General features: G+C 52.0%; 6 protein-coding genes across 6 annotated transcripts; 3 read left to right on the forward strand and 3 right to left on the reverse strand.

The window, feature by feature from the left end:
* Positions 1-737: 737 nt before the first annotated feature.
* On the forward strand, positions 738-1,367 carry CC77DRAFT_1024637 (hypothetical protein; the record flags this gene model as incomplete). The annotated part of the gene is made up of 1 exon (XM_018525912.1): positions 738-1,367. The coding sequence occupies exon 1, from the start codon at positions 1,058-1,060 to the stop codon at positions 1,364-1,366; it is 309 nt and encodes a 102-aa protein (XP_018381120.1). The 5' UTR covers positions 738-1,057.
* A 281-nt stretch (positions 1,368-1,648) lies between these two features.
* On the reverse strand, positions 1,649-4,036 carry CC77DRAFT_998617 (actin-like ATPase domain-containing protein). The gene is made up of 7 exons (XM_018536538.1): positions 3,942-4,036; positions 3,274-3,895; positions 2,866-3,210; positions 2,717-2,819; positions 2,536-2,642; positions 2,136-2,484; positions 1,649-2,078 (listed from the first exon to the last, which is right to left on the reverse strand). The coding sequence occupies exons 1-7, from the start codon at positions 3,991-3,993 to the stop codon at positions 1,881-1,883; spliced, it is 1,776 nt and encodes a 591-aa protein (XP_018381121.1). The 5' UTR covers positions 3,994-4,036; the 3' UTR covers positions 1,649-1,880.
* Positions 4,037-4,828: 792 nt separating this feature from the next.
* CC77DRAFT_945861 (hypothetical protein) lies at positions 4,829-5,797 on the forward strand (the record flags this gene model as incomplete). Its single annotated transcript, XM_018535046.1, has 1 exon — positions 4,829-5,797. The coding sequence occupies one exon, from the start codon at positions 4,829-4,831 to the stop codon at positions 5,795-5,797; it is 969 nt and encodes a 322-aa protein (XP_018381122.1).
* An 816-nt stretch (positions 5,798-6,613) lies between these two features.
* On the forward strand, positions 6,614-9,233 carry CC77DRAFT_1098858 (CDC45-like protein; the record flags this gene model as incomplete). Its single annotated transcript, XM_018529967.1, has 2 exons — positions 6,614-7,369; positions 7,422-9,233. 2 exons carry the CDS (start codon positions 6,614-6,616, stop codon positions 9,231-9,233), a joined length of 2,568 nt encoding a protein of 855 aa, XP_018381123.1.
* A 154-nt stretch (positions 9,234-9,387) lies between these two features.
* Positions 9,388-12,490, reverse strand: CC77DRAFT_1024645 (CTR1 suppressor protein). The gene is made up of 5 exons (XM_018525913.1): positions 12,275-12,490; positions 11,823-12,217; positions 11,167-11,770; positions 10,851-11,119; positions 9,388-10,801 (listed from the first exon to the last, which is right to left on the reverse strand). Exons 2-5 carry the CDS (start codon positions 12,009-12,011, stop codon positions 9,611-9,613), a joined length of 2,253 nt encoding a protein of 750 aa, XP_018381124.1. The 5' UTR covers positions 12,012-12,217; positions 12,275-12,490; the 3' UTR covers positions 9,388-9,610.
* Positions 12,491-12,704: 214 nt separating this feature from the next.
* CC77DRAFT_1024647 (hypothetical protein) lies at positions 12,705-15,070 on the reverse strand. Its single transcript, XM_018525914.1, has 2 exons — positions 14,664-15,070; positions 12,705-14,617 (listed from the first exon to the last, which is right to left on the reverse strand). The coding sequence occupies exons 1-2, from the start codon at positions 14,746-14,748 to the stop codon at positions 12,825-12,827; spliced, it is 1,878 nt and encodes a 625-aa protein (XP_018381125.1). The 5' UTR covers positions 14,749-15,070; the 3' UTR covers positions 12,705-12,824.
* Between the last annotated feature and the right edge of the window lie 246 nt (positions 15,071-15,316).

Here is a 15,316-nt window from a genome sequence, read left to right on the forward strand (position 1 = left end):
CATACAATCCCCTCCCATATACACAACAACCAACGCAAGACTACTCGTTGGCGCCTCCATTCGAGCCGCACGAAGACGGTAACTAGGAGGACGTCAAGGCCCAGCATGATACGCACACGTATGAGATACCCATCAACAACTTCGATATCCCCACTATCACGCGTCGGTGTTCTCCGCTCGATTGTAGCCAGGTTTTCTGATATATTTGTTTCGTCCCCTTTCTTTTTACGACTATTATAATGAGTGGTTTCTTGTGGCCCTCAGCATGGTGTTATGGTGTGCGCATAAGGTATTTGGGTATAGAGCTTCTAATCACGACAACAAGTTATGTTCTTCTCTTTCTTTTCTATTATATCGCGCTACGATACTAGGTATCACACTGTCATGGAGGGAGTACTGGGTTTAGCTCACCTTGGGATCAAAAAAATAACCACCCACTGAACGTAAAAATATGAAAATTGCAAAACTACTCATCGGAGTCCTGTGAATGACGCGCTTGGTGATGCAATGTGCCTTTGCATCGCAACAACCGATACCGTACCTGCAGCTCAAATACGCACTACCACCGTGTGCAAGACCTGGACGATTTGGAAGACAAAGGCAGCCAGTCGGCTTGATACCACACAGCCGAGCACTAGAGTCACATGAGAATTTGTACTGTAGATCCGTTGCGTGCTTCGTCAAACTTGCGCTTGAGAGATCGACACTCGCGAAAACCTGCCTGGTGACATCGGGCGATGCCGTGCAGTAGAGTATCGGATTTTCCCGCAACAGCTGACGAAAATGATACGATTTTGGTGCGGCATTTACCTGGAACACAGGCCACACAATACGAAGCAAAGATCGTGTGCTGGATCTGGGATCTTCAAGTTGGGCTTCACTCTGATCGTGCAGTGAGCAACCTGCTGCTACAGAGACAGCGGACAGACAGCCAGGACGTTGGGGAGTATTCTTTGGCACACGAGAGACCCTCTACCCATCGTACAGCTCTGTGCAACCGCGGAATATAACTCTTCGAGACCCAGTCCGTCCCGCGACTCCACCAAATATACAGGTCATGCAGATGCGTTACACTACACCCGCCACGGCCATCGACCAGCACAACAAGAGGTCGGTTATGGTACGGCTCGCTCCAGCCCTCCCTACCCATATTCTGACTATCCCCTCCATCACTGCCGGCGCAAGCCACCCAGCCCCTCGTTTCCGCTACCCTCCTACCATCCCAAACCCCTCTTTGCGTTCTCCGAGCCACTGTGCCCAACTCAACGCCACACAGCGCCTTAAACCTTCTCACGATCGCCGTTTCAAACTCAGCACCTCAGGGATCATTCATCTCCACTTTTTCACCGGCTGTATGACTGTTTGAGGAATGGCGGCGAGATGACGTGCATGAGAATTTGGTCTCGTGATTAGTGCATGAGCTAGGGAACGGTTGGGCTGAGAGAGTTTGGTGGCTTGGCGGGACGGGAAGGGGTGATTGGTGGGGGGTTTGATGATAGCGAGGGGTTGAAAGGGGATTTCGGAGACAGCGAGATGTATGGAGGGTGAGAAAGGGAATCAATAGTGTAGTGGCTAGAGGTGGTCTGGTCATTGTGGGAGGGGAAACGGGTTTGACAGTCCATTTGAACTATGTAGTAGATTACTAACTACATGTGCAACTAACGAAGAAACTCAGAAACCTGTGTGATCAAAGAGTAAACCTAACGTCAATGTCGGTCTTTCTTTCAAATCGATAAGCTTTTCCCGATCACTACTAGAAGTGACTCCTGCACTCGTTTTCCTTTTCAACTCTGTCCCTCCAATGCCAGCTCAAGTCCTCAAAAGGATCACCATCTGCACTTGAATGAACGGCTGCTCGAGAAGCACGTAGTAACGCATACTCAATCATACTTCGCAGTCACGGTGCCGTAAGTCTTGCCATTGACCAGCAGAGAGTACTCAAGTGATGACTGTGCCGAGATAGCCACTTGGAAGGACAGTGTGTGATAGGGCTCGCCTGAAGGGCTTCGCTTGGCCATGAACTCCTTTTTCGGAACGACACTCAAATCTACGGTTAGTTCGGTGACTTTATACACAGCCTGGAACGATATCAGCAACTTCCGGAAATGCGTTGCATGTTTCAATTTCCGACTTACCTTATCAACCGAAAGTTGCGCAGCTTTCGGTCCATTTGAAGCGAGAAGGCTCATAGTATATTCTCGCTTCTGGCCTGGCCACAAAGATATGTAGAAAGATGCCTTTGCGTGAACCTTCTTGGATGTCGAGAGATCTTGACCCAAAGTGAGCAACCACGCCATCTGATTCCTCGCATACTTAAGGCCATCGTAGGCATCGACGTACGAATCGGCTTCCTTATGTTTACCTGCTTCGAATGGAGGACTGAAGTCGGTACCATAGTACCTGCGACATTTGCGGATCTTGATCGCGCTCTTCTTTGCACCCTCCAAGCCCTTCGCGGCTGCGCCCCGGACGACAGCAGACCATCTAACCAGACGTTCAGTAAGCTGATAATGAGGTAAGGAACAGCTTACATACGGGTAAGCTGGTTTGACAGCTTGTAAACCATTGCACCTCGCGACGAACATCCTGATCTTTTCGTACATGTACGGACTCTCGGAAAAGCCACCAACCATGAAGACATACTTCTAGAGTGTTAGCCAATGGACAAAAGCCATGAAAGCACTTGAGAGAGAGATTGTTTTTAATTACAACTGACCTTGGGTTTGACCTTCTTGTTCTTCCGCAGCTGGTCTAGCTGATCGCCCAGGAGTTCGTAGGTACGGCGGACAGGCATCTCAAACATCTCGATCATATCCTCTCTGAACCTTGTTAGTCATTCAATGGATGTATAACAGGTTCACTTACGGAGTGATGGTAATCTCACCATCGTAAATACCTCTCGCTTCATCCTCTTCGATAGAGTTTAGAGGAGATGGCAGGCGTAGATGGTTCGTCTCTGATCCGGAAAACCCACTCTTGACCTCAAGCGTAAAGTCCTGGAGCATCCTAGCTGCCTTTTTGCAGAGCGAAGTATGCGGAACATCTTCACTGCGACAGCCGACGATATTCACGAAGTCTTTAGTACCCAGGCGGCGCTCAAGCCACTTCAAGAAAGCTCGGCCGACAAAGCTGCCTCCGCATTGATCACCACCACCCACAGTCGCTTCCTCGATAACGGTCGGCCCTAATCCTGTAACCCTGTATGATATCCTAAAACATGATATCTGAAGTCAGTCCACGTTTCGGAAGTGGTTCGGCGATGAGACTACGTACAAGTCGACCGTACCGCCACCCATATCGCAAACAATGAAGCCGTCACCCACAGCAAAATCAGAATTCTGAGTGGTACCTCGTAGACTCTTGATGGTATAAATCGCAGCCGCCTCAGGCTCAGTAGTCATGAGAATGTTCTTCAATTGGGGAAACTCAGATGTGTTGAAGCCGGCCTTGTCGACAGCCTCGAGCGTACGAGCTTTAGCGACCTCAGTCCAAACCGCAGGAACAGTGACTACCAAGGTGACGTTCATGCTCCTCCATAGTACTTTTCCGTATTTTTGATCGAGATTCTTGATTAGATGAGCCTTAACCTGGGCTAGGAAATCCGCAATGATCTCGACAGGCTGCTTATTCGGATGCTCAGAAGATGTTGAGACCTCTCGGACGATCTTGACCAACTCGCCTTTCTGGGTCGGATCCAGCTGAAGCTTCGTCCAGAGATGCCGCTGAACGTTGGGTGGGATGAGTGAACCCCATAACAACCCTTGCTTCTGGTATGTCACTTCACTAGGGACCTTTTCTTTGGTGCCGATCTTGGTGTGCTGAGATGGCCAGTCATGAACTACTTCAATGTGCTCGTCGCCGGTACCGTTGCCTGCGGTTTCGCAGAACGAGACACCTGGCCAGTCAGCTACCGTTCGAAACGCAAGAAAGAGAGAGCTTACCAGTGTAAGTAGTACCGTAATCAAGGCCTACAATCAGTCGATTCGGTTTCATGTCGACTTAACTTCAGTTTGTAGACTGTTGTCGTGCCAGGGAGTTGTGTCAGCCGAGATGGAAAGACCTGTCGTGATGAGTGTGCAAGAAAAGCAGTGGATGAATGGTTGATAAACGATATATGAGCTGCTCCAAGTGAAGGTGAGAGACGCGTTCCCTAGCACGTGTCAAACCAACATGCAGGGATGCCAGACATAGTTGCAGACCCGGTGAGGGTGATTCAAGGTCCACAGGTGAAGGTGAGCTCGATCGCAATATATGCTGTGTGTTAGCACACAATCATATCTGGGCTTGACTAAAACAAAACACCATCCTCCAGTTCTGCGACATATCAGTCCATCAAATTTTGAGCAGAACTCTCATCAATACTATGTCGTATAGTCTCAACAACTTTGTAAGTGCTCAGATCCTGTGCGTGACACAGGAACAAGTACTAACAAGGGCGATATAGTGGGGAGGAGGACGCGGCAACAGGTCAAGCCCTCCGAATCAGAACAACCAGTACCGAATCACTCGAAGCCAATCGAACAACATGCATCGCCAGCTGGAAGAGGCTCAGAGGCGCATCCGGGAACTGAACCGAGGCAAACAGAACGCTGAAAACACCATAGCGAGGCTCAATGACGCAGCGCGCAAGAGCAGTGCAGAAATCGCGAACAAAGACGTGAAGATAGCGCGAATTGAGGCGGCTCATCGCGAATTGCGCAAGGAATCTACGGACGTCAGGAGAGATTACAACCATATCCTGGAACGTCTCGTAAAGCCGTACGCAGTCATGCGAAAAATCGATTTTCGCGGCCTGACTGGCGAACCAATCGAAAAGGTCATCGATCCCATGCTGCGTGAGGTAACCCTGTACAAGAGTTTGTGGGCAGAGATTCGCCGCTTGCGAAACCAAGTTCAGGAGCTCCAAAAAGACATGCTCGCCAAGGTGGACAAAGTGGACGCGATATCTGATGACCAGTTCGCGAAGGAGTTTCGCTCGCTCGCCTCGACTATCAAATCTTTCAGCCGCTCGATTCGCTTCACTGATCAACCCAACATCGTGGAAGTTCTCAATTCGCTTGTCTTGGTGAAAGACGTTGCGTCTCATCACTGGAGTAGTCGAGCGAGAAAGAAGCCCTTGGTCGAAGCATGGATCTGGTCCATTTTGATATCTCTTGTGTTCGAAAGCCCTTACGCCATCTTCGGAGACCGCTGCCAAGCCGTGCATGAGGCATGGCTTCAGATCTATGGAGCGGGACATCTTCACAGCTGGCCAATTCCTTCTTCGCAATCTGAGTCATGGCGTTTTAAGACAGTGGAGCAGCTGTATGAGCAAACAAGGCCAGAGACTATCGCAGATGACAAGTCAAAACTCTTGCCAGAGGGCTTGACAGCTAGCATGGTCGATGTCCATACCTATGTGACAAATATTATCTCCAGCCATTTTGAGTGGTTGTCTCCCGGATACAGAGTGTCGGACGTCCATTCTATCGTCGACAAAGCCTTTGCCCTGGCTGTGAATATGTTCCTACAGCGATCGCGACTCCAGGTCACCTATCCAGCAATCGAGGCCGAGTTCGACGAGAAGAGCATGACATCTGTGGAAGACGACGACGAGGAAGACATGGAGGTAGGAGTCGTGGCTTTCATCATCAACCCAGGTCTGACCAAATGGGGCGATGTTCATGGAGAACATTACGACCAAGCTTACGACATCGTGCCGTCACTTGTGCAACTGGAGCCGAGGGACTCAAGTCACAATCAGCGAGGTGTTCAGGCAGAGTCTGGTATCAAGCAAGAAGCCGGAGTGGAGCAATAGTACCAGCGGTTTTGTTAAGTCACCAACGGATAGCTATGGCGCTGAGTATGCGTTGATGGAAATTGACCGAGCTTTCTCCACGAGAGAGTCTAAAGGCTCACAAGAGGAAGATGCATAGGGGATTGGAGCTGAGACTGGTGAGTGGTTAAGGGTTGCAAAATTGAAGAGACTGAGTTCATTGTACTTCTTACAGTAGAGCAAAGCGGAAGGAATACTAACAGATATTTCCGAAATGCTGCACCGGCTCGCTCTGGTCGGCATTATCCTATCGAGAAGCAATAAGAACGGTATACATGTACAACCCACGCCCTTGAGTTAAGATTGTTCCATGACGCGTATGTTCCGTTCTGCTAATTAAGGATGTGCAGCACAGCTAAATGTAGGACTAGACGAGGTATAAAACCGAGACGATAGTTGTGTGCAAGCCAGAACGGCGCGTTGTCAGTAGCAGTAAAACGGCAACACAACCATCGTCATTTCCGGAGATGAGTCGCGATCGGAATCGAGATGAGAGTGAATGTTCACGTCAGAGGCGCGTCCGAGCGAAGCCATTTCCGCGGCTAGCGCAGAACGCGTCGAGCCTGTCCTCGATACTACACCACCACGAGCTGTGCAAGCACCCGCACTCACGCATGCCAATTGCCCTTCTGCCCTATTCTTTATTTTAATCACGTCTTGTATTATTCTCCCCACAAATGCTGAGCATACAATAAGCTTCACACCGCCCCACCAGCCCCCCTCAAATCCTCCCGACGCGTCTTTCCGCGCGTTTCCCCTACACCTGCACGCAGGGCAAACCACTTTACCGCCACCGCCATGTACCTCCCGCGAAACCTGATAGCCCACCTATACCAGAACCTCATAAAACGCACACATGCCGCCGCACCGCCAGTTTTGCTCCTTGTCGCCCTCGAACCAGACGCGCTTTGTGCCTGCCGAATACTCACCGCGTTACTGAAGCGCGATTACATACCCCACAAAATACAACCCATAGCCGGATATGGCGACCTCTCACGAGCGGCAGAAGACCTTGTACGGCCCATGCGGACAACAGACGGCGGAAGCGGAGGCGTAGTCATATGCTTAGGTGTGGGAGGCATGGTGGACATGGAAGAGATACTGGGTCTGGATGTGGATGAAAATGGCGAGGGTGGAACGGGCGACGTAGAAGTTTGGCTCTTGGATGCGAGGCGGCCTTGGAATCTTACCAACGTCTTTGCCGCGCCCATAAGTCAGGACCCCGCAACGGGGGAGTTTGTGCGGAGACAAGCGGGGGTGGACAAGGGCAAGATCCTACACTCGTACCAGTCGTCAAGAGGTGGAATCATAGTCTTTGACGATGGCGACATCGAAGAAGAGCTACAGGCGGAGCGTGAAGCATATGCCGGCCTTGAAGAGATGCCAGAGGTGGGAGAGGAAGACGACATTAGCGATGACTCGGACGACCAGGATGATGAGGAACCGTCGTCTGGACAAGCACCAAAGAAGAGGAAGTCATGGGGCGAGGAGGACGACTCCGAGGATGAGATGACAGATGATGAGCGACCAGCACAAAGGCGGAGGAGTAATTCAGTGGGTCTATTCATTCAATGTTCAGAAGGAGGAGCATGCTAACAATACCCAGGGAGGCTCAATACCATCATCACCCGAGCCGAGGCGGCGAAGAGGATTATTAGCAGCGAATCAAATAGGCGGCTCCTCCGATTTCTCTCGATCAGACTCCCGCAGCCGCTCTGCATCCCCATCGGTAGCCGCACCGAAGGAGAAGTCGTTGAAGAGTCTACGAAGGCAGCTGATCAAGAAGCGGAACAAGTACGCCTCCACCCTCGACAAATACTACGGGCTCGGCACCTCCTACTCAGACCCTGTCTCTTCCCTCGTATATAACCTGGCATCAGAACTCGGCCGCGAAGACAACGACCTGCTATGGAACGCGATCGTTGGTGTCAGCAGTCTCGAGCTATACGGACGGACAGGAAGCGGTGTTGGCCTTAATCCTCTCTCAGCACAAGGTGGTTCCGCAGGCTGGAATGGCAACCGAGGAGAAAACATACGCTCTGTCCTCCGAGACGAAGTGCGACGACTGAACCCTGTCACAGACGCCTCAAGTGTATCTCGCAATGCAACACTGGGCGAGGTATGGGGTGTGATCCCCACAAGTGCTCTCTCCGCAACAGACAAGTCTATCCGCCTCTCTCCCGAACCACGATTCCTCCTCCTTCGGCATTGGTCTCTTTACGAGAGCATGCTCCACTCGCCCTACCTCTCCGCGAAACTACACATCTGGAGCGATGCAGGACAAAAGCGACTTGCTAAACTTCTTGCCAAGATGGGCGTGTCGCTCACTGAGTGCAAGCAAAGATATACACACATGGACATGGAGCTCAAGCGTGGTCTCCGAGAACGCCTCTTGAAGTTCGCTCCACAATACGGTCTTGACGGTCTTGTGCCCCCAAAGTCAAGCACAGGTGACCCGAAGGACGGCTGGGGATTTGTACGCTGCTGGGGGTGGAAAGCATGTCTCTCCGCCATCGACGCTGGTGTCGTCCTGGGTGCCATCCTTGAAGTCGGCGACGCAAAGAACCTCAACCAATCGGCCTTGGACAGCTCAAACTTTGTCGGAGCCAACGACCACACTGAGATGACATCGACTCAAGAACAACAAGACCTCGCCCAAGAACACATCACAAGCCGCTTCTGGACGGCATACGATGCTTTGGGCGACATAGACAAGCTAGTCGAGCACATTAGCACAGCTCAACACCTCCACCGTGCCATCCTCCGTACAGGAACCGCCCTGATTGAGAAGAGGCAGATTCGCCATCTTCGCGCCTTCCGCATGGCCGTCGTGAAGGAAGGCCCTGATGTCCAACTCTTCACCCACCCTGGTGCCCTCACCAAGCTCGCTCTCTGGATTGCCGAAGCTATCGTCGAACTCAACGGCACAAAAGGCAAGAACAAAGGCAGTGAGCTCGTCATGGCTGGCCTGGATGACTCGCGAGGTCTGTACGTCGTCGTTGGTCTTGGAGGAGGTGGTGCCACCGAATCAGCAAAGTCCCGTCTCCAGAAACGCGAAGCAAAACTCAAAGCGAAAGAAGCGAGACAACTTGAAAAGGCCGAGGCAAGGGAAAAACGACGCAAAGCACGTGTTGCACGGAACCTCGCTGCTGGCCTTGAAGAAGATGAAGTGGCAGATGACAGTGAATCCGAGGAGGAGGAAGACGACTCCTCGGACAACGATTCTGACGATTCAGAAGATGAAGATGACAATAGAGGATCGGGAATGAACAGGTTCGGCAACGCGTTCCAAGAAGTCGTCAGAGAGACGGGCGCCAGAGTGCGCATGGACAGTTTCGAAGCCTGTGTGATTGAGATTAAGAAAGAAGATTTGAGTGGATTCTTGGAGAAGCTGAGCCAAAAGGCTGTTGTTGGATAGACGTGCACCGTCCTCCACGTAGAGAGATTTCTTTGTGTTACTGTTCTGGTGACGATATGGTTTTGGTACAGAGGCAAGATACCACTTTGAAGGAATCAAGGTTGGGGTTCGGGCACAGCGTTTGCATGCATGACATGGCATTTTTGGGTGGGAATATCCATGTAAGTTTATTTATTGATTCGGGGCATATTTGTAGGCAGGGTGACATGTACAAGCGATGACCTTTGGAAAGTACTTAGCATAGCAAGCAAATCGTATTCATGCATAACAAGTCCAATTTCAACCAACTGGAAGAAAGGAAAGTGGTATCTTTAGTACTAAAGCACAAGCAAAACCAACATACCGCTCCCGCCAACTACTGTCATCGCCTCTGAAAACTACTTGGTATACGACCTGTCTTTCCTGCCAATGGTCAACTCTTCACCATCCTCACCGTCGTCCCAGCTTCCCTCTCCGCTACTCCTCCTCTTCCTCGTCCTTTGCTTGACACCGTCCGTCAACCTCCTCTTCACCTCGTCCAGATTGCCATCAATGGTACTGAAAGGCTTGAGCTGGAAGCCGCTCAAGTTCGCACTACTGCTATTCCTGCTGCGGCTCTTCTTTGGTGTCTGCGGTCGACTAGAAAAGAAGTCTTGGTTGGCAAGATCGTGGAACGACTCGTTGCGCGGTATCTCGTTAATGGAACCAGGTGAAGCAGGGTAATCGTATGTCTCGATGTCTTGGCCTGCTTCTGTCTTCGCGTCCTCGTCTGACTTTTGCGGTGGTGTACGGTCGTGCTCCTGCTTGACAAAAGGATCCTCGACGATACGCTTGGAGTGGAAGTCCTCGTACATCTCCGGACCGAGTTCGTTGATAATGTCATTGACACGTTGGGCTAGATTCTCGCGTCGCTCCTGTAGCTTGACGAGTTCGCTGTTGGAGAAGGGATTCATCATCTTCCAGAGGGGGCCCAGTGACTTCAAAATGTCCATGGCGACCTCACCGAATCGAAGAGCGCCATATGTGAGGGTAATATAGACAACGAGTTGAGGAAGAATGAGCCAACGCTTCTGGATGCCGGCAGGAAGGTAACCGTTGCAGTTGTTGTAGGAGTACCAATAGAGTCCTAGGCAAACGTACCAAAGGTAGGCTGCTGGGGCGGCAGCCATGGCGACGAGAAGCTTCCATGTGGCCATGACATCTCTGGCTTGAACTTTGACGTTCGATGCGGCGAGTGCCTCTTTCGCCTTCTTGATCGAGACGACCTTGGTGACGATAAAGACCAAACTAAAGAGTAGCGTTCCAGGAAGGACAAGCATACTCAGGAAGAGAAGCTTTCCAAGACGATAGAAGAACAGGCCGAATGCCGTAATAGGATGCATCTTCGCATACTGCACTTGGTGATCCCGGAGGCCGAGCGCCTTAAGCTTGCCGTTGTACGTGGTGACCTCCTTCTTGAGCTCGACAATGCGAGGGTCGTCTTTGTAGCGTTCGTAACCTTGGACAAGGCGGCGGTTAAGCTCGACAATCCTAGGAAGAGGGAGCTTGGTGCCTTTGGAGTTGTAGAGGCGGCGTACAGCTTGGATGACCTAACAAGAGTCAGTATTGATAGAGAGTATGGGGGCGTATTGAACGTACCATAAGAGTATCGTAATCTGGTGTCGTAACGGTAACAGAGATGAGTCCTTGGCGAATGGTCTCCAACATCTCGCCGATGGCCTCACGTCTTCCAGGTCCATCAAACTTCTGAGCTAGCTCAGGTGGCACATGGATTGGCGTACCAAACTCGATGACAGCCCTTGATCGAAACTTGTGAGCGTGGAAGTAGTTCATACCAACGGGAATGATGTTCAAGTTGCAGTCTGGCTTCGTTGCAACTGTACCGAGCGCCATGATAGCAACACCAGCTTAGGGCTGTTAGTACGTGACCGACTACGATTGTTGGATTACTCACCTTTTAGAGGTAGGAGATCTGTGCGGTCGTGGCTACCACCCTCAGGGAAGATACCGATGCTTCCACCGTGATGGAGAACCGCATGAACCGCGTCGTAAACCTCCGTTTGATCGAGTTTGGGCGCAACCTGGAAGGGAGTTCCCTCGTAACCATCAGCAATACCCTTCTTTGCATCGGCTCCGCCAACAAATGTGCCGTCCTTGGTCATGTCATTTCGCCCAGTCATCTGCTGCATGGCAACACCTCCCTTGAAGCCACGCTTTAATCTGATCTCTTCGGGGCCTTTGATCTCGAGTATCTCAGCGGTCGCCGCCTTGTTATCTACTTTGGGCAATACGATCGAGCCGCCGACTTGGAACTTTGGGTCTTCGAAGTTGGTGCCTACACCGCGAACAAGGGTCGGATCGTTGATGGGATCGGGGAGGTACACTTTGCCCTCTGCAGGCTTCGTCATATCCATGGCTCTTCCTACCGGCACGACACCTGTCAAACCTGCCATTGCACCCACGAACTTGCGCTTCATCGACTTATCGGCGATTAGGAACTGGATTCGGCGGTCGGATTCTTTCTTGACAACTCGCATCAACATGAGGGGGTCAACAAACTGCCATCCGTTAGCATACTCCGTCGCGCAGCACGATAGCATTGTGCCTCACCTGGTTCGCATGCGGGGCGCACACGAAAATGACCGGTCCCTCCTTTGGCACCTTCCAACTACTCCTGGGATGCACTTCTCGGAAGAAGAGCTCCACCAGGATCGAGAACGTCCACAAGAAGGCGTCGTAAACATATTTGTTCATGACAGCGAGCTTCTTGCCCTTCGCATCTCTCTTCTGGGTCGCCATGGCGGCTGCCTAGACCACGAGTATGCTACCAGCGGTCGTGAGAGAGGTGGTATGCGCCACCGAAAGAGCGAGGTTGGTGTAGCCTCCTATGGCTGTGTGCGATCGTATGTGGGTTCGGGGGTGATAGCGATAGCGAACGAGGGGCGACGAGGTTTGGATGTGCGCACTGCGAATCACAGTCGCTGACAATGAAGCTGCGTTGGGAGCTGCAAGATTCACGTTGGTTAGCATGCAGGTGCAGACTGAGACATGTTGTCACGCACCTTCACGTTCTAGCACTTTCTCTACAGATGTCGCGTGTAGAAGAACATCAGGCCACAGTAACTTCCGATCCTGCGCGGACACGTGAATAGCCGATACCCGATCAGCACGCTTTGTTGCTGAGGATGACAAGCTTTCAACAGCGCGTATCCGGAACGCTATTTCGTTGTTGAGCTCGGATATGTGGAGGGTTGCAGATATGGGCTGGGGTAGTGGGATGGTTCCTATGTCATCGCACGTTAATTGTTGGCGGCCTTCCCTAGTGGGGTAGTCGCCAGCGCCCATCGCCGAAAAATGTCACCCCCGGAGACATGCCAGACCGATCAAGCGATTTGACAGTACGTACTTTGCAATTTTTCAAATTTGCCATCATATCACGCAAACGTCAAGCTAGTATTACAACAGTCACGTATGCATCCTGCCAGATAAAAGGACCAATATACATTTTGTAAGATGCCGTCAAGCGGCCCGGGAATATGGTGGTCTATAAAACAATAAGGGTATATGTACAAGATAGAAGAAGAAGATGTGAGGCAATGTGCGCACTGGTGCTTACAACATTGTGAAGACCATTGCGGCTACTACGGCAGCCAGAATCGAGCTGCTGCTGGTGAGCATAGAGCCAGCGCCGAGGAACTCCGCTGGGGATGTCGAGCTGGGCAAGCTGCTGTTAGCAGGTGGCGCCGAGATCAATGTCGTAGAGACAGGCGGTACGACAGGAGCAGGAGAAGAGTCCACCAAGAGACCTGAAGTCGTAGAAGCTGCCGGAACGTATACAGTCTCGGTCACGCTAGGTGTGCAGCTACTTGTTGAAGAAGCGCGCGAGATAGTCACAGTCCTGGTCACGTTGCGGACGCAGCTAGCAGACGCGGCAGCGTTAGACTGACCAGCAGGCTTGTCTGAGGAAGATGGCTGAGAGCTCGCAGCCGATGTGCTTGTAACAACGACTACCGAAGAAACGACCACGGTCGAACCAGGTGCTTGAACTGCTTCGGGAATCTTCGATGAGACCGATTCGGGAGCCTCGCTAGACGGCGCCTCGCTGGATGGGATCTTGCTGGACGAAGGGGCCTCGACAACTACGCTGGATGCAGGGGCAGCTTCGCTAGTAGCAGGTACCTGGCTGGAGACAGGAGTAGCGGATGAAGGGGCGGGTGTCGAGCTGGACTCGGGGGTAGGGCTAGTCAATGGCTTCGGCGCGCTGTTGTTCTTCGCAGGAAGGGTACCCTTCTGGATCATCAGAAGAGCCTGAGTGACTTCCAAGGCTGACAGCTGTTGACCGACACCAGAGGTTCCGTCCCAGCTTCCAGTGTACCACTTGCTGCCACATGTAGCGCCATCAGGGCCACCAGAGCAGGACTTGGCAGCACCGACCGCAGAAGCCTTCAGGAACGGAACGATCTTTTCCTTGGTAAAGGGAGCTACCATTGCAGTCTTGGCAATAAAACGCGAGAGGTATGCCTTGAAGGACTGTTGATCGAGATTGCAGGGGCGGTTGTTCTCGCCTGTCTCGCAAGCCCACTCGTACATGATGTCCGTGGCGTTCTCAAAAGGTCGGAAGAACAGCAACTCGGCGTGGTCCAGGAAGCCCGATGTACGCTCCTTCCAGGTGTCGTCGCCGTTAGTGTAATCGTACATGAAGGCTGATCCGTGAAGGAACATGGCGTTGTTGTAAGTCCACTGAGTCTCGTCTGCAACCTTGGCGCAGTTGGTCTTGTCGTCTGTCCCGTCAAACACCTCGTATTTGTCGGTAATGAGTCCAACCTTCTTCGTCCAGTCGTAGATCTTCACAACCCAGTCGGCGTACTTCTGCTCGCCAGTGTAGCGGGCAAGGCGTGCACCAAGAGCGAAAGCGCATCCGTTGGAGATGGAGTTCTTGTAGTTGTAACCGTATGCGTTCTCGGGGTAGATCTGCCACTTGAGGCCTCCGTCGCAGGAAGTCTCGTCCCAGCGGCCAACAATGTTCTCGAAGGCGTTTGTTGCGACCTCGAGGTAGCTCGCCGGCGCCTGAGCGGGATCAGGGAACTGATACTCGAGCGCACTCATAACGGCAAGCGCCCAGAAAGCCTGGTCGTCGTTGCCAGTTTGGCTCTTGCGGTAAGACAGGATGAAGTCGTTGTCGGGGCCATAGTTGGCAGTCAGGGCCTGCTGGAGGGTCTTTACGTGCGAATCGTCTCCCGAAAACTGGCTGTACTCTATCATGCCACCCCATGCCGCACCACCTTCCCACCAGTAGTGGGGCTGGGGCCAGATGCCTATATCTTCCTTGGATACACCTGTGGCGTTGCCCTGGTACATCGACATCAGACCGTACGCATACTGCCGAGTAGCGCTGAGAATGGACGCTATTCAAGTCAGCTCCGGAATTGTAATCAGTAAAAATATCCTCACCCTCATCCTCCGGGTCAAGCTTGACACCGCCAGCGGTTGCAGTCAAAGTAGCAAGGAGCGCAGCTCCAGTAGTAAAGTACTTCATGTTGGTTGAGAAACGAATGGGTAGAGGTCAAAAGAAGGTAAGCGACTACAAGTCGAAAGAGAGAAAGGAAGGAAAGTAACGATTGTATACACCGCAGCTGCAGGCAGAATGTGAAGTGAGAGAAAAGCAGCCATAGTGAAGGACGGGGCTAGGCATTATCTACAGATCTGACTCGCGTGGACCCATTTCTTCGGTGAATGAAGTCGGGGGAGGAGCGCGCGGGTGAGAGCAGGGATTGGGTAAGCGGGCGTTTCGAAACGCAGGAACAGAATTAGTCGTAGCCAATGGCTGGCTAGCATGCATGTTTCAGCGCGGCGGCTGGTTGCTTTTCTGGCCTTTGATCTTTTTGGCGCCTCTGTATATTGTCTGGGCGCCTTACCCTTCATATTTGGACTCGGTCGATCCCTTGTGCTCGCTGGCCGTGCAGCACAGGTGCTTTTGCTGTCGCTGTTTAGTCGCTAAGAAAAGACACGTCGCTTACCGTACTCTCACGACGAACGTCACAGCTAATCGCACCAGCATGCACTACCATAGAAGATCAGCTAGACGCGTACTGTACCTGCATAGC

This window comes from Alternaria alternata, assembly GCF_001642055.1.
Source record: "Alternaria alternata strain SRC1lrK2f unplaced genomic scaffold CC77scaffold_24, whole genome shotgun sequence".
Taxonomy (NCBI): Eukaryota; Fungi; Ascomycota; class Dothideomycetes; order Pleosporales; family Pleosporaceae; genus Alternaria; species Alternaria alternata.